This window comes from Ailuropoda melanoleuca, chromosome 16 (assembly GCF_002007445.2).
Source record: "Ailuropoda melanoleuca isolate Jingjing chromosome 16, ASM200744v2, whole genome shotgun sequence".
NCBI lineage: Eukaryota > Metazoa > Chordata > Mammalia > Carnivora > Ursidae > Ailuropoda > Ailuropoda melanoleuca.
This window is the reverse complement of record NC_048233.1, coordinates 5158559-5186137: the sequence shown is the minus strand read 5'-3', so window position 1 is coordinate 5186137 and position 27579 is coordinate 5158559. Positions and strand designations below refer to the sequence as shown.

The 27579-nt window shown below is 39.4% G+C and overlaps 1 protein-coding gene across 1 annotated transcript in view; it reads right to left on the bottom strand.

Annotated features, from left to right (window-relative positions):
• Nucleotides 1-1163: 1163 nt before the first annotated feature.
• The window catches only part of TIGAR (TP53 induced glycolysis regulatory phosphatase), a 29625-nt gene continuing 3209 nt past the window's right edge, over nucleotides 1164-27579 (bottom strand). The window contains exons 2-6 of the mRNA XM_002920445.4: nucleotides 21360-21397; nucleotides 17461-17579; nucleotides 7788-7865; nucleotides 4133-4243; nucleotides 1164-3246 (exon numbers count right to left, since the gene is read on the bottom strand). Coding sequence (XP_002920491.1) covers nucleotides 2815-3246; nucleotides 4133-4243; nucleotides 7788-7865; nucleotides 17461-17579; nucleotides 21360-21397 — 778 coding nt within the window. The 3' untranslated portion in view covers nucleotides 1164-2814. The remainder of the gene's footprint in view (nucleotides 3247-4132; nucleotides 4244-7787; nucleotides 7866-17460; nucleotides 17580-21359; nucleotides 21398-27579) is intronic.

Here is a 27579-nt window from a genome sequence, read left to right as displayed (position 1 = left end):
AGAACTGTTGAATCATTACACTGTACACCTGAAACTAATAAAACACTATTATACTTCCATTTAAAAAGAAAAAAGAAAATGAAACAAGAGGAGTTATGTACTCTACAGGATACCCAGTTACAAAGCTACAACTAAGTATGATACTGTTATGGGAATACACAGCTCACTAAAACAGAACCAAGCCCATCCACTCCAGCAAATATGGGCCCATGGAGGTATGAGGAGAGTAGAATCACAAATCAGTCGGAGAGACTCCTAATAAGGACATTGGGGTAGCTTTTTTACCACAAGGAAAAAATAAACAAAATTGAATTCTGATCGTATACCATACAAAAATAATCTCCAGATAATCTAAAGATCTAGCATTCAAAAAATACTTTAAAAATATAAGAAAGTAGGGGCGCCTGGGTGGCACAGCGGTTAAGCGTCTGCCTTCGGCTCAGGGCGTGATCCCAGCGTTATGGGATCGAGCCCCACATCAGGCTCCTCCGCTAGAAGCCTGCTTCTTCCTCTCCCACTCCCCCTGCTTGTGTTCCCTCTCTCGCTGGCTGTCTCTATCTCTGTCGAATAAATAAAAATAAAATCCTTAAAAAATATATATATAAGAAAGTAGGAAGCCATTTTATGACCTCCTAGTAGGACACGATGATGGACACAATACAATGATCTGACTTAGCAACGAAAAACATTTATATGGAAAAAAAGCTTAATAAACATCACATAAAAAGGCAAATAAACTGGAAGATATTTGCAATGTTACCTCTGCAGCTCACTGAGGAAAAGCCAGAGTCCAACAAAAGCGGGCAAAGAGCATATACCGGTGATTCACCAGTGAGGGGATCCTGTCAATACACATGAGAAAAACGCCCAGACTCGTCAGGAATCACGTACAAGCTTGTTAAAACAATGACATTACACTTTTCACTCATCAGGTTCACATAATGTCATCAGACAGCATCAAGTGTTGACAGAATGTAAAAAATAGGAACTTTAGAATATTGCTAGTGAGACCGAAAACCAGGCCGGCGACTTTGAAAATCCATTTGACTCTTGTCAAACTGGAGACGCACATTTTTTATGCCACGCTACCAAGAGAGATACAGAAGGCTGTTCCCTGAAAGAAAATACTGAATATACCCAAATGTCTACTACAGGAGACCAAATGAACAAATGTGCCACATTTATTTAATAGAATACAGTGATAATAAGTACATCCATACACAGCAACATAGATAGAACCCCATGACAGAGTACGTGAAAATACAGAATACAGATTGATGACATTTATGTACATTTGAAAAAACACCGAAGCAATACCGTTTCCTTAGGATCCTAGGTAAATGGCCAGGAACGGATGAATGTACGCAGACGCACGCCGTGGTGGCCTCTGAGAGTGCAAGAGGGCACGGCACTGCGGGGACTGGATAAAGGAACTTCACTTACATCTCAGTGTGTTACTTCTTAAAAAAGTAAAAAGGAAGAAGGGGGAAGTTATGACTTCTGGATGGTGAGAATGCAGACATTTGTTATTATTCGTCCTTTTCGATTGCCTTTTTAAGTTCTCACTTGTGGAGTCCTCCCTCTAGTGCTCAACCACGTGCCCTCTTCCAACGCTGGCAGGAGAGGAGCAGGGATGGACCCGGTGAGAACACTCTTAACACTGAACTTTACACAGGACTTAACAAGCTGTCTACAGTAAATTTGGACTATATGTGATTTTGGCCTTAAACTGACAAACTTTAGTATTAATACTCTTGTAAGGGGAGATTCGCAGCATTCACCAGCATGATAACTTAAAAGCAAACCACATGGAAAACACTTTCATTTTGGTGAGGATGTTTGAGGGGCCAATCTTGTGTACAAAATTCAGTTAACCAAAATCCCTCTGCTCCAGTGCCATCTGGTGGAAAAAAGAGGCACTGTACCTTCCACAAAACCCCACAGTTGCGGTTACCCGAGCAACATTCTTTCCAAGAAAGCATCCCCCTTCCTTCTGAGGTTACTGTGTAGTATGCTAGGAACCATTTATACTCATCAGAGCCCTCCCCAAACTAAATTCTTCAGCCTGTAAGTTAGGTGAGAAAGACCTGCTCTTCTATCTTCTTTTGCTCAGAGATTCCTTCTTCAATGTTTCTTAGTCAAATGATGCTTTCCATTCTTCCTCACCAGACCAATCTGCAACCATAATCTCCATTCATCCGCATTTCAAACCCTCTACCGTAAAAAAATTCTAACAGATGATTCCTATATTAAAAATTTTAGTGTCATTTTGCTTTATAGAAAACTGAGGATGATTAAGAATTTTTAATATAAAGGACTTTCAAAACACCATTATGTTCTCACTATAAATATGCAATGGGAATTATAAACAGTTCCTTCTTTTAAGAACTGGATGATATAGTAAAAAACATAGAGTATCTTACCAAGAGCCAATAAAACAGGCTGGATTTTTCAGATATTAAAGAAAAATAACAACATATATGAAAAAACAAAACAAAACCATGGTTACAAAGTCATGAATCCCTCAATCTGCAATACTGAATTCCTTGATTCATTTACAATCCAGAGATGTAACTGAACAGGGTGGTAAATTACTTTGGAAAATGCCAACTGTACTCAAGACAAAAATAAGTCAATCCTAAATGCTTTTCCATTAGTGTTCTCTGGGGCCATGATTCCATTCAAGCTTTATAACCTACTGTAACAGCTTTTTAACTGTTTCCAAATCAGCACTAGCAGAGGATGGAAACAAATAAAGCCAAAGGCACTCCCTCAGAAGTTCAAAATCACTAGATTTTGATGTAGATTTAAATTTTAGCGAGTTTCAGTCCCTCCATTCAGATGATCCTGAAGGTACATACAAACACACTGAATTGTTGGCTTCACTTCTCTTCCTTTCTCAAAGTTTACAATAAAGAGACTAATCCCTGTGTTGGGACTGACTGACATAAATTCGGATTTGTTCAGAGTTGAGGGTAAGGAACACTTCAGGTCAGTCAGAAAATAATTGAACAGGCTTTTCATGTAAGCACCATGACTCACAACTAAGACACTGGCGGCTAATCCTGGTGTGCTGCTGTCTGAATTCGATTCAGAGCCACAGGTTTTTCCTAAAGGAAATATCTCAGCCAGAGAAGTTTCCAGACAGTTGCTTGGAGCTCCTTGGGAAAACTGTTCATTCTGACCTGCTTCTTGCAGGATCAGCTGACAAAGAATATCAAAAAAGTCTTTCCCACGCATTTTCACCTACAGGAAAAGAAATTAAAATATTAAGTGGCATTAATAATTGTCTTAAACATAATATAAAATATTTGACTGATTAGATTTTTCTACTACGTCAACATAAGTATTACATAAGCAGATGAAACTCTCTTTCTATTCATTTGACCAGTAGTAAATGCCTACCATACTTCTGGAATGATGGAAGCACAATGTTACGGTAAGCTATAATTTCTAATTCCTTACTTCCAAGCACTTACAATCTAGTCAGGGCAATTTACAAGTAAAAAAGAAACCCAGGCGAGTGTTACCTAAGTAAACATCTATGGTACATCAGTTCGGTTAAAGCAACCACCAACAAGGACACAAAATCTTGCCTTTACTAAACTAGCAGAAAGTCTTTCCAAGAAAATTATGAAAACAAAAAAAATAGGAGAAACCCCTCCAATAATGCCATTCAAAAGCAGAACACTCCAAAGAAAGGTAAGTGCGATGATGGGGTCACTTACAGGGCTAAAGACGCAGGAAGAGAGGCTTGAGGATTGCGAGGCTTGAATTATTTTGCCTCGACTGTTTCGCCTACCACTCGCCTTGAACAGCACTGCACTTGCTCTCCTGCCTACTACTACCACTGCTGAAGTTACTGATGCAGGTTCAAAGACTTTTCTTCAAGTACCATCTAATAACACACGTCCTTTGAATCCAGTGTTGGCAATGACTGTCAACAGTATATAAGAAACACAGCTTAAAAAGGAAAAATAAACACTGCGCAGAGTTGTTTTATGAACCAAACAACTTTCAAACTGCTTAGCTATAAGATTTAAAGACATCTCATTTACAAAAGAAACCCAATTTTAGCTACTTTGATGCTGGCAAGTTCATCCACGTGGGAACCTGCCCCAGGGCTACATACCTGGTCTAAGGTCTCTCCTCCGGGTGGTGTGAACATAGGGCATTCTTCCCCAGCTGCTTTGGCCATTGCCCTTAGCTCACTTAGGGCCCGGCCTTCTGCAACCCCGTATTTCTGCAATGGTCCAATAGACAAAAATGCCTCAAATGAATTTGTGATACAATGATTAAATACATGCTTGCAGCAAACTTGGAACAATCATTCTGCCAAGAAGTTTGGTTTCCTTCCACTTACTTTATTATATCTTTTAAACTGATAAAGCGAACATACTCAGCAGAGGCTGCAAACCCTAGAACATACAGTTGACACCTTGAATGGGTTATATGGAACAACACACTCAAGGAGACAGTGGGACTTTACTGGACAAATAGAGACTTGCACAGACTCCAGGCCAAGAGACTAACATATGAGGTGCACCAAGTCAGCCACCTCACATCCACACGTACTTTCTCATTTGAGCCTAATAATAGCACTAGGAGATGGGTATTTTCATCTCCATATTTATAAATGGGAAAGCTGAGTTTCCGAAAGTTTAAGCAACTGGCCTGTATCCCCACAGCCAATAATCAGCAAAGTTGAAATTCAAACACAGATCTGTGTTTTCAAAGGTCATTAGCTCTTTAGATTTGTAAAGACTGAGCCGTATCAAAGGACAAAGAAGTCACAAAAGAAATACAAATGACCAAGAAACACAGGAAATCTACCTCACCAGGAATCCATAATGTAAAAATTAAAATGGCACCTTTCAGAAGCAATTAAATTAGAACACCAAAGGGACTACCAATTGCCAGTGTTTATGTAAGAAAAACTTTCTCCTACATCATTCATGGAAATATAAACTGGCACAGCTTTTCTAGAAGGAAATTTAGCAATATGTATAAAAGTCTTTAAAAAAAGTACACCCTCAACAATTCCACTTCTAGGAAATGTATTAGGTATGTGTATAAAGAACTACAAAGAGGTTTATTTTAACATTATTTACATCAGTGGAAAATCTAGTCACAACCTAGGTGTCCACCAGCAGTAGCTATGAAATATCCATATATTGGAATAATATAGTCACTAATTAGATGATCATATCCATGTGCATTTATTAGCACTGAAAAACAGGGAGAAAAGCTAGCTAAAAAACAACACATATAGGGGCACCTGGGTGGCTTAGTCAGTTGAGCATATGACCCTTGATTTCCGCTCAGGTCATGATCTCGGGGTCATGAGACCAAGTAAGCCCCGTGTGAGGCTCCCCACTCAGTGGTGAGTCTGCTTTGAGATTCTCTCCCTCTCCCTCTTGCTCTGCCCCTCCCTCCACTTGCGCTCACTCCCCATCTCTCTAAAATAAATAAATAAATAAATCTTTTTTTAAAAAAACAACACATACAGTAGGGATACATTTAGAAAAATGCATACACGATCGGACAGACTGACAGACAAACAGGAAAAAAAGTCAAGAGCACACATACCAAAATGTTCACAGTATTTGTGCATGGTAGAAATTTTAACTGTATTTTTCCCCCAAACTGTTCTTACTTTTAATTCCCTACAATGATAACACATTACTTGCATAATAAAATATTTAATAAAATATTTAGAGATAAATCACTGTTTATGATTTACACTGATGATGCCCGAAAATTCTAACATCACCATCAGACAGAAGTCCAACAACTAAATGTTCTTTTTTTATAAGACCATGTGCACAATTGTTAGGTGCTCTTCAAATTCCTAAGTTCAAATTCTTACATCCTCAATTATAACTGGAACAACCTCTATTACAAAGGAGAACATTAAGAATCATTACTTGGTTTGTTTTTTCAAGAATGGGAATATCCACTCATTAAATATTCCAAATGCTATGCTGAAAAATGTCAGGCAATGAGGCCAGAGTGGTAAAAAGACCAGAAGGGACACACAGCTCTCCACTCCTGCCAAGACTGCACCGTGGTGGGGTACTGAGCTAGAACAGTAGGGGGACAGCGCCATGATGGAAGAACTACCGGACACGGACATACCCAGCAGAGACGGCTAAGCTGCATTTGCGGGGCTGCAGATGGCCAGAGCCTTGGGGTGAGTGGAAGTTGGCCAGGTCTGGAGAACATGTATCCCAGGCAGAGGGGAGTACAGATTCAGGAGCTCAGTGAGGAAAGAGCACAGGATGTCTGGACAATGCTGAGAAGATCCACTAGAGGCCTATCACCAGCGTCCAGAACATGGAATCCAGGGCCAGATGGCCTCAACGTGAATCTGAGCTGTGCCACACACACGCTCTATGACCCTGGGCACCGACTTGACCTCTGTGCACCTTGCTTTCTGCAACTGTAAAAATGAGGTTTTCAGATGTTCACAACATGGGGGTGTTGTGAAGATTAACAAACCTGCAGGGCTTGGAGCAGGGCCAGAGAGTGGGGAGCACCATGCAAATGCTCGCTAATATTATGAAGGTTGGGCACAGAGCACAGGGAAGAGGAAGGAGGCAGATGGAGGCAACAGATCATATCCTACAGCACGCTGACAAGCCAGGCTGGAGCTTGGATGGCCTCCCGAAGGTACGACAGGAACAGTGAGCTGTTCTACACAGGTGCGCAGCAACCACGTTTTCCAGACTACTCTGGCTACAGCATGGAGACTAGCTTAGAAAAGCGAATGCAAGTCGGAAGACAGGAGAGTCCCTGTTCCCGGTGAGCTAGGAGACAGAGGACACTGCATGCAGCAGGACGGCAGCAGTGGGTTCGAACAGGGATGAGGCACTCCGGAGCTACTACACAGCACAACTGACAAGACGATGGTAGGATGTGCACGTGGGAGGCAAGTTCAAGTCAAGAACGTGTGGTTTGAGCAACCGGGTAGAGCAGGGGCCAGGTAGAGAAAAGCGGTGCATTCCACTGAGCTGTGGGGCACACACTCAGGAGAGAAGAGACTGAGAAGAGACAGCCCAGCCTATGATCACGCTCTCCCTACTGTGGGATGACAGGAGGCCTCACCCAGCGTTCCACTGAACTCACAATGCTTGTTTAGCACTGGAGCATGGGTTCTCAGGCACAGAGCGAGCCTTTCCAAGCAGTAGCTCTGAGGAAGTTCCAGTGTATATTTTGGACGAGAAGAGAGAACACACGCAAGTTATGAAAAGCAATTCTTTAGAGATGCCTCAGCCATTCAACATTTCTATCCAGGAACAGAAGACATCACAGGACTGCCAGGGACACTGGCCTGCTTACAGGCCTGTTATTAAAGAGCAAAAATTGCTGCTCTAAGAGGAGATGTGGGGTCAAATCTCAGATCTGAAACTGAGGTGTGGCTTTAGCTAAATCACCATTTCAGCAAGATTCATTTCTGGTATATAAAATGGGCATAAGAGAGTCTACTGAAGCTGAAAATTGGGAAGTAGGACGGGTAGTCTGAGAAGAGAACTTTGCACTTTTACCTCAAACTCTTCTGTACTAGTTCTTATGAGCAGACTTTGCTTTCATAATTTAGGATGCCTACCTCACACAAATTTAATATTTAAATAAGATACTACGTATGAGCGTATGTAACAGCCACGGTCACACAGCAGGTTCTTAACGTATGTTAGCTGATGCCACATCCCCATCAAGAATGAATCAGATAAACTCAGGTGGTTTACTTATAGTTTATGGTGAAGAATAATATGTAAGTTACTTACTCTTTCTCGAAGTCTTGAATCATACTTTACTGTCAAATCTTTGCAAACTTTGCTCTTCTCCAAAATCCCATGCACCGTCTGAAAATGGAAAGACAACAGTTGCTTTTCTCATAGAAACAGTCATTCTGGCCAAAAAGTCAAAGTACATCATAGTAAAATCAAAAAGAATTAGAGGGGCTCCTGGGGGCTCAGTCGGTTAATTGTGTGCTTTCAGCTCAGGTCATGATCTTAGGGTCCTGGGATCGAGCCCCACATCCGGCTCCCTGCTCAGCAGGGAGTCTGCTTCTCCCTCTCCCTCTGCCACTCCCCCCGCTTGTGCTTGCTCTCTCCCTCACTCTCCCTCTCAAATAAATAAAATCTTTAAAAAAAAATAAAAGAACTAGAAATAATTTTCTTTCGTGAAAGTTGCCTCTCTTCTGTACTGCTCACCCTTTGTCTCTTCACACAAATCTGGATGTTTCCTTCTGAGCTATCTTCTAGTTCAGAGGTCAGCAAACTATAGCTCAAATCTAGACCGTGGCTTGTTGTTGTGAATGAAGACCTACAGACACAACCACTTACATATTGTTTGTGGCTGCTCTCACAGTACAACAGCAGAGTTGAAAAGTTGTGACAGAGAGCATACAGCCCATAAAACTTAAAATATGTACTATCTGGCCCTTTATGGAAAAGGTTCCAGTTCATTAATTCTCCATTCAGGTGTGCCTAAATTGCTGTTAAACCCATCTACTGAGTCTTAATTTCAGTTACATTTTCAGTTCTGGAATTCTCAACTTGGTTCTTGTACATCATTTCCACTTCTCTGCTGAAATTCTCAATGTCATTGTTTGGTCTATGCATTCAATGGTTAAAGCCTATGTCTGGCAACCAGTTATCAAAGAAGTCCTGCAGCTGTTTCTGTTGTCTTTTGTTTGGGTTCAAGTTTGTTCACATTCCTTTCTCTCCTGGTGTGCCTGGTCATTTTTGATTGACAAGACATTGTATTTGCTCTAATTTAAATCCACAACCTGCCTTTTTAATCCCCTCCCCACAAATTAAACATTGTCATCATTATGGTTCTGTATTGTCAATATTTGTTTACATTTACCTTTACCAATGTCTTTGCTCACCAATCTTTTCTGAAACTCAGACCTCCCTTCTGGCATTTTCCTTCTTCAATCACCCTTTCAAAGTTTCTTTATAGCCGAAATGTCTTCATTATCAACTACTCTAGAAAACGTTTTACTGGGTATAAAACTCTAAGTTAGTCTTTATTATCACTCAGTGCATTAAAAAAATTATTATTGACACAACTTTATTGATAGTCTAATACTGGCCATTAGTGGATGATGTCTGTCCTTCTTATTCTTTGGAGTTTTGCAATTTTGTTATTGTAAGCGTATATGGGTTTCTTTTTATTTATCTTGACTGGGATTTGTCACACTTTCTAGGTCTGTTATTTTTCAACAGTTCTATAAAACTATCAACTTGTGACTTCTTTGACCTCTTTCCCATTTTAATACCTCCTTCTGAAAGACACTAGACCTCATCATGTTCTTGATTTCTTATAAACTCTCTTATTTTTAATCTGTTTAGTACATTGTGCTACATTTCAGTTACTATCTTACATTTATCTATGAGCTCATGATTATTTCACCCATGTTTAATCTATAATTTAGTACATCCACTGCGGTTCTCACTTTTTATTAACTTGCTCTCTATTTTTAAACCAACTTTATTGAGATAATTTACAACAAAAAATATACCTATTTCTAAGTGTACAGTTCACCGAGTTTTAAAAAATGTATACACCTTTCTCAATACCACCAAAATCAAGATATGGAAGAATTCTGTCACCCGAAGAGATTCCTTTGTGTCCTTCCTAGTCAATTCCTCCCACTCCTGGCCCCTGGCAACCAGATCTGTTTTATGTAACTGAAGATTAGATCTGTCTTTTCTACAGCCTCCCATAAATGGAATCCTACAATATGTACTCTTCTGTGCCAGCTTCTTTTATTCAGCATGTTTTTGAGACTCTTCCACGTTGCTACTGAGCTGTTCCACTGTGTGAATGCATCACTGTTCATTTATCCATTCCTACTATGAACACAGGTGATCGATTCTTTGCTTATTATAAACAAAGGTGTTTAAAAAAATTATATACAAGACTTTCTGTAAACATGTCATTTCTCTTAGATAAATTCTTAGGATGGAAATTGCTGGATCATATGATTAATGTATGGTAAATTTCAACTGTTTTCCAAAGTAGTTGTTCCAATTTACATTCTCACTAGCAATGTAGGAGTTCTAGTTTGTTCCACATTCTGTTATCTTTTTTTTTTAAGATGTTTTATTTATTTATTTATTTGACAGAGAAAGAGAGAGAACACCAGAGGGGGGAGGGTCAGAGGGAGAAGCAGACTCCCTGCTGGGACTCCAGGATCATGACCAGAGCCTAAGGCAGTTGCTCAACCAACTGAGCCACCCAGGGGCCCCTACATTCTTTTGTCTTTTTAATTTCTGGCATTTTCAAATGTTTGTGTAATAGTATCTTAGCGTGGTTTTAATTTGCATTTCCATTAAGATCATTTCTGCTAAGCATCTTTTCATCTGCTTCCTGACCTTCCATATTCTCTTCTTCTGTAAAGTGCCTAGTCAAATTCAAATCTTCTGCTCATTTTGAAGTGGATGTTAGCCTAATTACTAAGTCAAAAAAAATTTAGATAAAAAAATAATCCAGATAATTTGCCAGATATACACACACATACATTATATATGTAATATACACATTTATAATTTTCTCCCAATCTGCATCTTGTTTACACTTTGCACTAAGAAACCTTTATGAAGATTTTTCTGTGTTTTCTAATAGAAGATATATAGATTTAGCTTTTAGATTTGTGCTGAGATCAACTATAAGTTAATTTTTGTGTTATAGGAGGTAAAGGCCAAAGTTCATGTTTTTCCATATGGATAGCCCATTGTTTCAGCACATTTTATTGAAAGGAATACCTTTCAAGTGCTGAATTACCCTGGCACCTTTGTCAAAACCCAATTGATTAAAAAAAAAAAAAATTCTGACTTCCAGGGAAGATGGTGGAGTAGGAGGGACCTAACTAGGCTCACCTCCTCCCACAGATACAACTAGGTAACATTCACATCAGTTTAAGTAACCCAGAAAATGACCGAAAGACTGGCAGAACAAAATCACCAACAAAAGGTAGGGAAGGGGCCACACTGAGGACAGGAGGAAGGGCAGAGACACGATGGGGAGTTAATCAGACCCACCCACAGGCCACCCACAGGAGGGAGAGAGCCAAAGGCCTGGAGAAGGAAGAGAAACAGACAGTCACATCCAGAAGCCCACATGGGGAAGACAAATCCCTCATAACATTTGGCTTTGAAAACCAGAGGGTCCGAATTCTGTGAGTTCTTACAACCAGTGGGATTTAAAACCTGGAATTTAAAAAATCAACAGGATGGGCTCTGGGAGAACCCGGAGGGCAAGAGGAAGCTGAATCCAAGCCTTTTAAGAGAGAGCACAACAAACTGCCCAACTAGATAGAGCACAGAAGCAGCAGTTTGAAAACCGTCTGGGGCATACAGGCAGGGGAGTTATTTACTAATCTCAGAGCAAGTCCAGAGGGGCAGGAGTCACAAGGAGACACCTCCAGGAACAAAGGAGCTGACATGCACCATCTCCCTCCCCTGCCCTGCAGCATACACACGTGGCTGCCTGTGGGAACCAGCGAGGCAGACACTCACTACTTAACTTGCTAACATGCCCACCCCACCCTCCAGCACCTTGTGGACCCACCACCTCCAGTACACTGTTGGCCCAGCCCATCCAGGGGGGTGCTACAGGCCTGTGAGTGTATAAGTAGCCTCTACAGTGGACAGCACCACTCCAAAGGAACTCCTGCCCTGTGGAGAGGGAAAGATAACCGCACACACCAGTCAGACTGTGGCCCCAGGAGTGGGCTGAAGGCAGACAACTAGTCTGACTGCAGGCCCTGCCCACCAATGAAAGCTTCTTGGAGGACAACACAGGGAAAGCACCCTGCAGCCTGGTGCTACCACAGCTCTGGCAAATGCCTGGTCTGACTCAGTTCAAGCCCACGGCAGCCCCGACTGGCCCACCAACAACACAAGGACCGAATCCTGCCCACAACAGACAAAGGGAACCTCTGCACATGACTGCACCGAAAGCAAAGGCGGCTCAGCCACCACAGCAGGGTGCCCACGGCACATAGGAGACACCCCTGAAGTGCCACATGCTGGGGAACAGGGGATGTTGCACTACAGGGTACGACAGGACTTCTTTATAACGCCACTACTTTCAACACCAGGAGACGTAGCTGACTTTCCTAACAGAGAAACAGACAGAGAGTTACACAAAATGAAGAAACAGGGATGTGCCCCAAATGAAAGAAATCACAGCAAGAGACCTAAGTGAAATGGAGATAAGTAATATGCCTGATAGAGAATTTAAAATAATGCTCATAGAGATACTAACTGGAGTTGAGAAAAAAGTGGAGGACATCAGTGAGACCCTTAACACAGAGATAAAAAAAAGAACCAATCAGAAATGAAGAACATACAAAATGAACTACTGGGACTTCATCAAGATAAAAAAACTTCTGCAAAGCAAAGGAAACAGTCAACAAAACTAAAAGGCAGCCTACAAAATGGGAGAAGGGATTTGCAAATGACATATCTGATAAAGGGTTAGGATCCAAAATCTACAAAGAACTTATCAAACTCAACACCCAAAAAACAACCCAGTTAAGAAAAGGGCAAAAGCATGAACAGACACTTTTCCAAAAAAGACATCCAGATGGCCAAGAGAACATGAAAAGATTCTCATCATCACTCATCATCTGGAAACTACAAAGCAAAACCATGATGGGATACCATCTCACACACGTTAGGAGAGCTAAAATTAACATTAGAAACAAGTGCTGGCAAAGATGGAGAGAAAGGGGAACCGTCTTGCACTGTTGGTGGAAATGCAAACTGGTGCAGCCACTCTGAAGAAGAATATGGAGGTTCCTCAAAATGTTAAAAATAGAACTACCCTATGATCCAGCAATTGTACTACTAGGTATTTCCCCAGAGGATACAAAAATGCAGATTCAAAGGGGTACATGCACCCCAATATAGCAGCATTATCAATAACAGCCAAATTATGAAGAGAGCCCAAATGTCCACTGGCTGAAGAATGGACAAAGAAGATGTGGTATATACAATATAGATATTACTCAGCCATCAAAAAGAATGAAATCTTAACATTTGCAATGAAACCAATGGAACTAGAGTGTACTATGCTAAGTGAAATAAATCAGTCAGAGAAAGACAAATATCACATGATCTCACTCATATGTGGATAATTAAAGAAAGAAAATAGATAAACATATGGCAAGGGAGGAAAGAAAAAAGGAAAGAGAGAAACAAGCCATAAAGGACTCTTAATGAGGGATGCCTGGGTGGCTCAGTCGGTTAAACATCTGCCTTCAGCTCACGTCATGATCTCAGAGTCCTGGGATGGAGCCCTGCAACAGGTTCCCTGCTCATGGGGAGTCTGCTTCTCCCTCGCTCTCTGACCCTCCTCCCTGCTTGTGTTCTCTCTCAAATAAATAAAATCTTTAAAAGAGAACAAACTGAGGGTTTATGGAGGAAGGTGGGCAGGGATGGGCGAGATGGGTGATGAGTATTAAGGAGGGCACTTGTGAGGAGCACTGGGTGTTGTATGTAAGTGATGAGTCACTGAATTCTACTCCAGAAACCAATACTGCACTGTATGTTAACTACCTAAAATTTTTTAAAAAGAAAGAAATGAAGAACACAATAAATGAAATTTAAAAAACACTAGATGGAATAAATAGTAGGCTAGAGGAAGCAGAAGAACACATCAGTGACCTGGAGGACAGAGTAATGGAAAGTAATAGAGCTGAGCAGGTGAGAGAGAAAAAAATTACACAAAATGGGAACAGACTTGGGGAACTCAGTGACACCATCAAGCATAACAACATTTGCATTATAATGCCAGAAGGAGATGAGAGAGAAAGGGGGTTAGAAAATGCATTTGAAGAAACAACAGCTGAAAACTTCCTGAATCTGGGGAAGGAAACAGAAATCCAGATCCAAGAGGCACAGAGATGTCCCCACCAAAATTAACCCTTGGGTTACCACACCAAGATACACAGTAATTAAAATGGCAAAAAGTACTGACAAGAGAGAATCTTAAAAGCAGCAAAGAAAGCAGTTACTTACAAGGGAAATCCCAAAAGGCTATATGAGCTGACTCTTTAGCAGAAAGTTTACAGGTCAGAAGGGAGTGGCATGATATATTCAAAGTGCTGAAAGGAAAAAAATCTGCATCCAAGAATACTCTATCCATCAAGGCTATCATTCAGAATAGCAGGAGAGATAAAGAGGCTCCCAGAAAAACAAAAGTTAAAGGAATACATGATCATTTTACCAGCCCTATGAGAAATGTTGAAGGGGACTCAGAGTGGAAAGGATAGACCATAAGTAAGAGTAAGAAAAGTAGGAAGCACAGCCGCAGTAAAAATAAGTGTATCTACAAAAATCAGTCAAGGGATTCACAAAATGAAAGGATACAAAGTATGACACCATACACCCAAAACATGGGGAGGAGAGGAGTAAAGAATGGGTTCAAACTTAAGTGACCATCAAGTTAATATGGACTGCTACATGCAGAAGATGTTATATGCAAACCTAATGGTAACCACAAAACAAAAACCAGTAATAGCTATGCAAAAAACAAAGAGAAAGGAATTCAAGTAAATCCTACAGAAAGTCAACTAATCATAAGAGAAGAGAAAGGGAAGAAAGGACCACCAAAACAAACATAAAACAAGTAACAAACTGGCAATATCTATCAATAATTACCTATCAGTAATTATTTATCAATAATTAGTTTGAAAGTAAACAGACTAAATGCTCCAATCAAAAGAAATATGGTGACAGAACACATAAAAAAACAAAACCCATCTATAAGCTGCCCACAAGAGACTCATTTCAGATGTAAAGACACATGCAGTTTCAAAGTGAGGGGATGGAGAAACATTTATCATGCAAATGGATGTCAAAAGAAAGCTGGAGTGCATACTTACATTGGACAAAATAGACTTTGAAACAAAAACTGTAACAAGAGACAAAGAAGAATACTATATAATAATAAACAGAACAATCCAACGGGAAGATATAACTATTGTAAATATTTATGCACCCAACATGGGAGCACCCAAATACATAAAGGAGTTAATAGCAAACATAAAGGAAATAATTGATAGGAATACAATAATACCTGGGGACTTTAACATCCCACTTACATCAATGCACAGAGCTTCTAAACAGAAAATCAACAAGGAAACAGGGGCTTTGAATGACACACTGGACCAGATGGATTTAACAGATAGATATATTCACAACATTTTATCCTAAAACAGCAGACTACACATCCTTTTCAAGTGTACAGGGAACTCTCTCCAGAAAAGATCACATATTAGGGCACAAAACCAGCCTCAACAAATTCAGAAAGATCAAAGTCCTACCTACCATGTACCTTTTCTAATCACAACACTATGAAACTGGAAATTAACCACAAGAAAAAATCTGGAAAGAGCACAAATACATGCTCTTTGACACGTTTAAGTAACAGGCTACTAAATAATGAATGAGTCAACCAAGAAATTAAAGAGGAAACAAAAACAAAAAAAAAACCATGAAGACAAATTAAAATGAAAACACAAGGGTCCAAGATTTTTCCCAAGACTTTTCTTTAGGATGCAGCAAAAGCTATTCTAAGAGGGAAGTTTATAGCAATACAGGCCTACTTCAAGAAGCAAGAAAAATCTCAAATAAACAATCTAACTTACACCTAAAGGAGCTTGAAAAAAGAACAAAATCTAAAACCAGCAGAAGGAAGGAAATTATAATAAAGAGCAGAAATAAATGAAGTAGAAACTAAAAAAAGAATACAACAGATCGATGAATCCAAGAGCTGATTCTTTGAAAAGACGAATAAAACTGATGAACCTTTAGCCAGACTCCTTTAAAAATTTAAAAAAAAAAAAAACCCACAACAACAAAAACACCCTGACCGTATAGGTATGGGTCTATTTCAGGTCCCTCAATCGAGACTCTTCATTTTTCCTCCTTTTGTTTCTTTAAAGATTTATGTGTTTGAAGGAGAGAGAGAGGGAGAGAGACAGAGAGAGAGAAAGCATGAGCATACACAAGTGGGGGAAGGGGCAGAGGGAGAGAATCTCAAGCAGACTCCCTGCTGAGTGTGGTGCCTGACATGGGGCTCAATCCCACGACCCATGAGATCATGACCTGAACCCAAATCATGAGTCAGACACTTAACCAACTGAGCTACCCAGGCACCCCCATTTTTCCATTTTTAGTCTTCTTTCTTCCTTAATTTTGGGATGTTCTGTTTCTATGACTTCATGTTCACTGACTTCTTCTTTAACAGTGTCTAAACTGCTAGTAATCCCCTGTGAAATTTTCATTTCAGAATATTGTATTTTTTTATTTCAAAAAGATGAATTTGGTTCTTTTTTTATCTTCTATTTCTTTCCTCATTATGTTCCTCTGAGCACAGATCAGCCTCAATATTAAGGTGTGATCTTACTGAAGTTTCCATTATATGCTTGATGTATTTAACAAAATCTCTCCACTCTGGGTGGTAGGAACTCAAATCATTCCCAACCTGTGGGAGCTCTTGACATTGTCTGGCTTCTGGCTCCCCAGCAACTGTTCTCTCCCTAGCAGTTATGTTTTACACCAGGCCTCATGCAATTTCACCTACGCACATGCAGACTCTAGTCCACCAAGGATTTCAGGGAATCCCTATCCATATTTCTAGAGTTCTTTCTCCGTGCAGCTCCCTCTTCCAGTACTCTGCTTCACAATCTTAGTTATTTAATCTCCCCAAATTCCAAGTGTTGGCTCGTCAACTCACTGAGGCCACTGGCTCTATCTGGATTCTCCTACCAGCATCGGTAAATTGCGTCAGGAGGAACACCAGGACAATCCAAGGACTCATCTCATTTGTTTCACTTCATTTGGGGATCACAGGCCCATACTGTCTGAAGTCCAATATCTGCAAACAGCTGTTTCACAAATTTTGTCCTGTTTCTCTAGTTGCTTATGCAGGGAGACTATATTCCAACCCTGTTATTCCCTCATGGGGAATTACTCCCTCCATGGAGTCCTTAGACATTTATTTGGTTCCTTTTTAATTCTCTGGGGTCATTTTTATAGTAACCTGTTCCCTAAAGATATTCCAATCATGTCTTTTATTTCTTTACAGTAACATAGTTGTTTTCTTTTTTAACTGTGTCTGGATTCCAATATTTGATGTCTTTGTGGGTTAAATTCTCCCATCTGGTGTTTCTGCTGGCTCTCTCTCATAAACCCTGTCTTTTTAAAGATATTTTGTTAGACATTTTCCCCAACCTACTTTAATTTAAAAATTACCAAAATAAAATAAAGTACAAAAGTAAAATGAAAAGAAAGAAGTTCTGTTGGTGGGGGAAGCAGAGGATTGGGGATGGTATCTGCATGTGACTGAATTCCCTAGAGACTCTCGAAGCAGTTTTCAAGGTTATAATTATTGAGACTCTTGACTCCTCAGTCTAAACCTTGACTTTAAACTTACCTGTTTTGTCCTCATGAGGTCACTGGAGAAAACATGAGTAAACTTCACATTATTAAGAAATACGCCAGCAGCAGCTGCTTGTTTAAATCCAGTTTCTGAAAGAGGCTCATCTACTTGTCCTGTGGTAGTCAGAGAAGGAACAATAACATTCAAATATAAATATAACAGATGCAAATAAATCACATGTAAGAAAATATAAACAGAATTTATCTACATTTTACTAAAAGATTTCCTTGGGTACTTTTTTATATAACTCTTCAGAGAACGAAAAAAGCAAGTAAAATTAAGCTATAATCCTATAAAGGCTCACATATTCAAATGTTTCCCGAAAGAATGTCTTCCTAATGGGAATCAGGCAATGATGAGAATTCAGTTGTCTCTAGTTCTCCCCTCTCTCATGTCTGCCCATCACTACTTCGTTAGCTGTATTTTATTAATGCTGGGTCTGATCTTATGTTCTCAACCCAGTTGTTGTATTTGAAAGGTAGGACCCTCCCCTAAAAAGTTTCCCTTCTTTACCTGCACTGCCCAAATGTTCAATATTGTATTATTTCCCCTCACCCTTGTTCCCTTCCTCCTTCCTTCCTTCCTTTTCCTTTAAAAAAAAACTTTGGAACCTTCATTTCCAGGAGAATGGCTGATTAAACACTCTGAAGGGTCCTCCTACTGCAAAAGAACTAAATGGGTGTGTGTGCGTGTGTGTGTGTGTGCGTGCGCGCGCGCTGCTCACAGGCTCTAAGGAAAATCTCTCAAAGGAAATGCAAAGCAACCAAAATACCCTGAGCTGAAACCTGAATATTAACACTAGGATATCAGCACAAGCAAGGGGACGGAGCCTGCTGCATGGCACAGAAAGGTAGGAGGACTGAACACAGCATTCCTGGAAGCCAGAGATCCTACAAGGAAGCTAGTGTAGTCTCAGGTCAATAGTCAAATCAAATGCAAATACGCCTCAGACAAATCTGACTGAATAAAGGTTAACAAGTTTCCTACTAAGTTAGAGCAAATAATAGTTCAGTCAATAACTTAACATACAAGAAAATAATCCATCGTGACTGAAAGCAGAAACAAAAGAAAACAGAATCAGAATCATTTATACTTCAAACATTGAAATCAGCAGATACAGACTACAAACTGTGAATAAAACATAAAGACATGAATCACAAAAATAAGCAAGTAACAAGAAGTCATCAAAAACAACCAGACAGCTTTCTAAAAGAACCACACAGATCTTTTAATACTGAAAAATATTATGAATTGCTGAGGAGGGAAACAATCCTTCAATGGATAAAGGGAGATTCAGTAACAGAAAGGCTGAATGAACTCAAAGACAGTGCTGAGGTATTACCCCACATGCAGCACAGACAAAGGACATGAAACACATCTCACATCTATTAGAGACATGAAGGGCAGAATGATGCCCCCTAGCATATATCTGACTGGAACTCCAGAAAGAAAATGGAAGAGAGAAAATATGAAGAGATAATGGCTGTGAATTTTCCAGAAATGATAGAAAACATAAATCTACAGATAAAGGTAACAACAAGCAGGATAAATTAAAAGAAAAAAAAAATCCCTCCTAGATATATTAAGGGAAACTACAGAATACCAAAATCAAACAGAACATTTTAAAAGCAGTTGCAGAGAAAGACTGATTGCCTACTATGGAATATGATTTGGCTGAGAAAGACTTCTTAACAGGAGCAATGCAAGCCAAAATAACCAGCACAATAATATCTTCTAAGCGCTGTGAGTCTAAATTATCTAGGCTAAAAAAAGGTTGAATAGAATAAAAATAGAATTATCTGGAATAGAAACAATTAAAACTATCTTTACCACCAACCAATCTGCCTAGGGGACCTTTCAAAGAAGATACTTCAGGGATGAAGGTCTGAGATGCAAAAGAAATGAGGAGGAGAAAAACTGGTAAATATATATGTAAATCTAAACAAACACTGTCTAAATAACAAATCAAATAATAATGCCTGTGTTGTGCGATTAAACAAGGATAGGACTAAGATACTAAGCAATAGTCATATAAGTTCCTTATATTCTAGGGGGAAAGGAGATATTGATAGAATACTTCATTAGATATGAATGGTAAAAATTTAAAGGTAACCATTGAAAGAATGGAATAGTTTATCACTCCAAAGCCCGTAGGGAAGGGGAGGAGGGGGAGGAAATGGAGGTGGGGGAACAGAACCAAAATCACCTACATAGTATTTATGAGGTAACACTTAAGACATCCGCACCCAGAAAGGCTGAAAGGAAAGCAAGAGAAAAACATATACCGGGCAAATTCCAAACCCAAGACAGCTGGAGAAACTACATTACACTCTGAAATGCAAGACTTTATGACAAAAGTCTTAGGATTGTAAGGATACTATAATCAATGATCCAATTCACTAGGAAGAGAGAACAAATTTTAAACTTGTATATGTGCCTAATAAAATAGTCTCTAACTAAATAAGAGCAGAACACATAAAGCACAAATTGACAGAGTGTCAGGTACTAAACTATAAGTTGGCCATCACAATGGGAAATTCCACTCACCCATAAATTGGTATTTTGGTCATGCAGGCAAATTAGTAAACTTACAAATTAGCAAAGCATAGAAGATTTGAACAACAAAACAGAGGTTAATCATTTGACATATAACTCCAAACCCAACAATCAGAAAACACAGATTTTTCTCAAGCATACAATGGTGGGTTTATAAACACTGAGCATGCTAACAGATTTCAAAAAAGTATCATCAAATAAGCCATCTTGTCAGAATACAAAATGTAATTGGAAGCCAATCATAAAAGATGAAGAGCAAAAACAAAAGGCCCAGTCATCTGGAAATTTGCAAAATAGTTCTAAATAATTCATGGGTCACTGAAGAAATCATAGTGGAAATTTAAGACACCTGATGCTGAATACCTATGAAATGACTACATATCAAAACTATAGTTATGCAACAAAAATGGTACTTGGAAATATATAAGCCTTGAATGCTTTAACTTAAAGAACGTAATAAGCATCTAACTGACACAAAACAAATGTCAAAACCAGGTGTGACCACAAAAACTTGCATTCCTGCTCCATTGTCAGCGTCTAATGAAATGAGACAGGTGAGCAGTACTAAAGGACAGGGTGGTAAGCGACAGAAGTACAGAGGCTAATTTGGGTGGGGCACATGTCACTGGAAAACAAAGGTTCATTTAATTATCAAACTAGTTTTCAGAAGAGGGAGTGGAGCCCACTGGGTATGAAAATCAGGTTCTGCAAACTCCAGATGTCCCTAACCAAAAAAATAAAACTAAATGCTTTTATAATCACAGCACAGAAATAGCCAGTCTGGCTAAGAGTTTACCCAAGATATTCCTTAAAAGCTAGACTTGCTGGATCATAGGGAGATTAAAAGATCTGAACCCAAATTAGCAGAACAAGGGAGGAAGAATCTGTTCAGAATAAAGTAACAATCCTGTGTGAGAATAGGAATTCTCTTTTTAAACCTCTTCTTTGTTACTACTAAAAATAATATGACTATCTTAGCAGAAAAATACCATTAACATCAGCCAGCAAACTTCATGTTTCCAAATATGAAATCATTTTAAATCACAGCAGTTATATTTTAAGACCACTAGACTCAACATAACTCCTGAATCAGCTGACTGAGCCACTTGAAACTATCTATAAACAACTTAGAATCCTATTCTTTACGTTGGGTTCACTTAAGAGACTTATTCCTCTTGGTGACCATCTGTTCTGATCATATTTCTATGGCTATGACACTTTCTCTAATGCTATTCACAATACAGAGCTGCCCCCAGTCTACCCTTCCCCTCCCAAATCGGATTAACTCACATATCACATTAACACTAAAGGAGACAGCTAAAATAGAGTATACTAACCTTGAATTATTTTCTCCTTGTTAAATCTTGTTTCTCCACTAAAATAGAGAGGGTAGGGGGGAAAAATAAACCTTTATTACCAAATTAGGTTATTTTTGAAATAAGAAAAAAATCATCAATGAAAGGTAATGATATTCACAAACATAGCATATAAACCCTGTAGTGTACTTCATAATCTAACCTGTAAACATAAAACTCATTCTAAACTGCTATTTGCAATCATCTATTCTAACGTATCTAGTTGATGAGCTCAGAATTTCATACTGCCCCAAATTAAAATGTATATTAAGTCATGACTCAATCATAAGTAAACTGTGAGTAGAAAATTCTATTAAAATACATACATAATTTTTATTAAATTATCTTGTGAAAATAAATATGTTGACTAAAGCTCTTTTTACAAGCAGTAGGAGGAAACCCTGAGTCCGTCTGTGGCTGGACTGAATAAGCAAGTGCAAGGGAACCTGAATTCAGTGGGAAAGAGGTCCCCAAGACTTCAGACGCCCTGGCTTCTTCCAGTTCCTAGATCTCAAGCTGTTCCTTCTTGTAATGCTGACAACTATCTTGCAGACCATGCTGAAAAACTGAGGTTCGGGTACTATGCTTTGAAGAATTCAAAAACCAAACCAAACCAATTTTGAAGCCACCAGAAGAGGGAACGGACTGGGAACTTTATCACAAAATAACCACCAACTGAGGCTGAAGGGGAAAGAAAGTGGAGGGGGGTGTGCTGCCTGGACCAGACCAGACAGCAGGGTATACCTGAAACAAAAGCAAACAAATACATGAAAAGCTATCAAGAACTGAGTGGAAGGGGCGCCTGGGTGGCTCAGTCGTTAAGCGTCTGCCTTCGGCTCAGGACATGATCCTGGCGTTCTGGGATCGAGCCCCACGTCAGGCTCTTCCGCTGGGAGCCTGCTTCTTCCTCTCCCACTCCCCCTGCTTGTGTTCCCTCTCTCGCTGGCTGTCTCTCTGTCTGTCGAAGGAATAAATAAAATCTTAAAAAAAAAAAAAAATAACTGAGTGGAAGATTCTTTGAGGCCTTTTTAGGTGCTAAGTACAGAGCCAGGCACTGGAAACAGAGACATAAAGGACCAGTGGCAGACTGGGAGAGAGGAGTTGGCTTATTCTGTGTGGACAATGGACACAGAATTGGAAATGGTAGGTAAAAACAGGTTTCTTCAGATCAAGCTGTTTCCTCATTTAGTATCAAATGCCCACATATTTATATATTTCAATGACAATGAGAGGTGAAAGTCTTTTAAAGTAAACCTCATTGCCATATAGCAGGCTGAGGAACAAAACCGCTTTGGCTGTATCCTCAGGAGCTTGAGTGCCTCTGTTCTTTGTCTATAAAATGGGGACGATAAGAGCCCTATTTAAACAGGACTCTTGGGGCATCTGGGTGGCTCTGTTGGTTAAGTGTCCGACTCTTGATTTTGGCTCAAATCATCTCAGGGTTGTAGGATCGAGCCCACACTGGGCTCGCACTCAGGGGTTGTCTGTTTGAGATTCTCTCTCTCCGTCTGCCCCTCCCTGCCCTCCTCACCTGTGTGCATGCTCTATGTCTCTCTCTAAAAATAAATAAATAAATCTTTAAACAGGACTCTTGGGGTAACTGAATGAATACAGGCCAAACTGTTTATTGCAGGTAAAGTGTTCAAACACTGCTCAGCTTTTAGTAAGCACTCAACAGTTCTGTTTATAGGTCATTCTTGGACAGAGCTACTCAGAAATCAAAGATGCAACTTAACGCATTTTAAATCTTGCAAAAATTGTGAAATAAACAATATAAACAAATAACATACCATAAAGCCAACATTCAGGAGACCGCACCCAAGGTAAAAGATCACCGCCAGCCTCCCAGACGTTGTCTCTTTCTGATCACAATGTCCTCCCACCCCCAGTGGATCCACTACCTGGACATTTAGATCCCCACTTGCTTCGCCTTTCTTCATAGCTTTCCCAGCCATGTATAGCATAGATTAGTTTCCGTTATTGACCTTTATTATGAATTGCTTCTTACTGTATGTAGCCCTCCGTGTTGCTTCTGTTCTTTAACACTGTTTGCTAGATACATCAATGTTGTTGAGGGTGGCATACTTCTTACATTCTCATTATTGTGTAATATGCTTAAGAGCCTACCACAATGTATTTTTATGTTCTACTGTTGATATTTACATTGTTTCCAGTTTAGAGCTAAGCTGCTGTGAATATCTTTGCACAGAGTGCATCAAATTCTCTAGGGCAGTGGCGGTTCTCAAAGTGTGGCCTCTGGATCAGCATCACTGGCATTGCCTGCAGATTTTGGAAATGCAAATTCACAGGCCCCACCCCGGACCCCTGAATCAGAAACTCAGAGGTTGGGGTCCAGTTAATCTGTGTTTTAATAAATCCACCAGGTGATTCTGATGCACATTCATGTTTGAGAACCACTCAAGGACTGAGAAATGACTCTTTTTGTAAACAGTTATATTGGAATACAGTCACCCATGTGTTTCTATGTTGTTTATGGCTTCTTGCACACTATAATAGTGGGATTGGGCAGTTCAGACAGAGTGCATGGCTTGTAAAGCCTAAACTACTTCCTACCCTTTAATTAAAAGTTTGCTAACCCACACCTAGTGATATAGGCCTAGCACTAGAACTGCTGAGCCACAGAGTATGCAAACATTCAGCTTTATTAGGTACTACCCAAGTGGTCAGAGCAATTTACATCCCCCAGCAGCGTTCCACATCCTCTCCAACATTTAGTAATGTCAGAGTTTCCCATTTGTGCCAATTTGGCACTAGAACAGTTTATCTCAGTTTGATCTGAATTTGTATTTCCCTGATTACTGTGAAGGCTCATCACCCTTGTTCTGTTTGTTTTAAATAAAGCACTAGTTAAAAAACAAAACAAAACAAAAGCCCTCACATAGGACTGATTTCCACAAATCCAGAAAGCAACTCCATCAGACCTTAGAGTCAGAATCACAAACCCAGGCCTCTGCCTGGAACCCTGTCCCTTGTTTACAAAAACAGTTGTTTGCCAACCTCCGCCTAGAGCAGTGGTTTTCAAACTTGATCATGTATCAGAATCCCCTGGAGGGCTTATTAAAACATAGACTGCTGGACCATGCCAATATGTTCTCATTCTTCAAGACCAAACACAGAGAGCCAGCTCTCTGTGGGAGCCTTCCCTTCCCAGCACATTTCCCCACCTACCTATTCCATTTAAACACCCCAATGCTAAACTTCTATTTTACCCAGGACCTATTGTAAGTTACCACCTGTATGCTAATTAACTTTTTTAGTTGTGTGTCTACCCTGGCTCCAGCTCCTTAAAGGCACAGCCAGAGGTTGCCTCACCCTAACATACTCATGACCTGGAGAAAGTCCTGGGAAATAACAGAACCTCAGTGTATGTACTCTGCCGATGGAAGGCCAGCCATCTGGAAATACCTATCAAAACAACAAATCTGTTTGCCCTTTGATCCAGCAACCCTGTTACTGGGAATACTTGCATTCATCCATATTTAAAACACTACCTGCCACAAAATTATTTCTAATTCAAAAGATGGTAAATAACCTAAACGTCCGTTAATAAGGAACTGGTTACATTAACAAATAAATGGTGGTATAGCTACAAAATGGAATACTATGTAACTGTGTCCCCTAAAAAAGAGTGTGATTTATGTAAAGATATGGAAAAATCTCCAAAATATATTAAGAAGAAAAAGCAAGGTGCAGGTTAATAAAAAAAAAAAAAGTTACCTTTTTAGAAAGGTGGGAAATAAGAATAAACATTTGGACCTGCACAAAACAAAACAAAGAAAACACTGGAAGGATACATAAGAAATGACTAAATACGATCATCTAAGGGGTGAAAGAAGAACAGGTTAAGAGTAGGGAGACTTGTTTTGATTTCTGAATATGTGGATGTAGCTTTAAAAAAACGTATGACAGGGGTGCCTGGGTGGGTCAGTCAATTATGTCTGCGTTAGGCTCAGGTCGTGATCTCCAGGTCCTGGGATAGAGCCCTACATCGGGCTTCCTCCTCAGCTCCCTCTCCCCCACCCCTGCTCATGCTCTCTCGCTATCTCTCTCTCTCTTAAAAAAAATAAAATCTTTTTTAAAAAAAGTATGACAAATAAATGAAATTTCTCAGAACTATTTACCAATTCACCATTATTATCATTGTTGTGGTTAATATTAATAAAATGTCTTATACTCCAAAATTTATTCAGAATCATACAAAATCAATGTGAAAGAGGATATTATCTCCACCATTAAGACAGATAAAGCATCCAGGGCGAGGATGAAGAAATTGTCATTTTAATACAGAAAATGGTTGCCAGGGGCGCCTGGGTGGCTCAATCGTTAAGCGTCTGCCTTCAGCTCAGGGCGTGATCCCAGGGTCCTGGGATCGAGCCCCACATCAGGCTCCTCCGCTGGGAGCCTGCTTCTTCCTCTCCCACTCCCCCTACTTGTGTTCCCTCTCGCTGCCTGTCTCTCTCTCTCTGTCAAATAAATAAATAAAATCTTTTTTAAAAAAAAGAAAAGAAAGAAAGAAATGGTTCCCAAACATTGGATTTACTTCCTATCTCAGCCTCATAATCTTGCTGACATCAAGAATAATAAAAGAACTGTTGTTATATACAAGTAATATCCTCTTTAGACAGTAGCTTTATAGCCAATTCAATTTCCAGCAAAATTCAAAGAACTCTTCCTATGCCATGTCTACTTCCATACAGGAACCTCAAAAGCTTTTGCCTACTTTATGCCAATCACAAGCTCTCCTGTTCATTTTACAAACTTAAAATCAAGGACGAGGAGAAATTTAATAATTCTGCTAATCTAGGTTTTTACAAATCATACAAATTCAGCAGATGATAACTTTTTGTATGCTTGCTAAAAAAGACAGCTCATGATTTTAGTTCAATCTCAACAGCTGATCTGATAAGATGCAGAATAATATAAAAGATTCTATTATCAAAATGTCATACTTTTAAAAAAATGGAATCTCAGTACTTCCTGACAGTTTTGTAATGGTACTGCCACACCATCTAACTATTTCTGACAAAGGGAGAAGAAAATAGCAATGATATAATGAAGGATTTTATTTAGCTATAAGTCAACAGAGACTGCTGCTGACATTAATTATTGTATATTTACAATCACTGGCATTCTGCTGGGCATTTTTTGCCTTTAAATCACTTTATAAAAATTACAGAGGAGGAATCCTAGAAATAGAATTTTTTCCCCAAAACTTTCATAAATATTTAGTTTTACAGCTTTTACCAGCTTTATCAAGAGGTTTGTATAAATCCTTAAGGCAACTGTTTAAAGTCTGTTTTGGGAGTGGGAAAGAAAAGTAGATGGCTAAAATAGTTTTACTATTAATCTACTTCCCTTAACCAAAGTTTGGCTTGTGATAGCAGTACAGAAGGTAGAGGAAGCTGAAAGGTCAGAGGGATATATTTTGAAGGAGTCAGGATAACACCACTCATTTTCAAAATCTGTGGTGTGATCCATTTCCAAAACAGAACACCCGACTCTGCAAGAATCCAAATGCTTATGCCAAGAAGTTAAGTCTTATGACTGGCCATTTATAGGCCCTACAAATATGCATCATTCATTTTGTAGGTTATTACACTATTCTTCACTTCAAAAGATATCTTATTTAGTTAGCTCTGGTTTAGTCTCTGGCATTTCTTTAGAAGTCATTTATAAAGCTTATTTTCACAATCATATCCTTTAAATAATTCAAATTCAATCAACAAGTACTGTTTGCCACAAGACGGAGACAAATCATAGGAAATTAGTACAGTCGGGGGCCTATTTTCAAAATAGGTATGCTTTAGTGTTTAGTGTACGTGGAAATGCAAAGCCTCAGCTGATCATGAATACAGCTTTATCTAATTCCTCTCTACCAATTAATCCATTCGAAAATATGGAAGATTTCAAGGGCTAGTAACACAGAGACTTTCACTAGATAAGTTGAGGGGAAAAAATGTAACACACCCAACTCATGATATGTTCTTGTTTATAAAGAAGCTAGTCTTAGTTGTAAACACTTTCCCAAATGATCAACCGTGTTCTCAGAAAAAAAATACCACAGTAACATAACAATCACAAAGATGTTTATAAAAGCTTACAGGTGACCTAATATTTATTGTGCTTGCTTTATTAATGACCAGAACAATTACTGGCATTCAACAAAAAGTAACTGCCAATA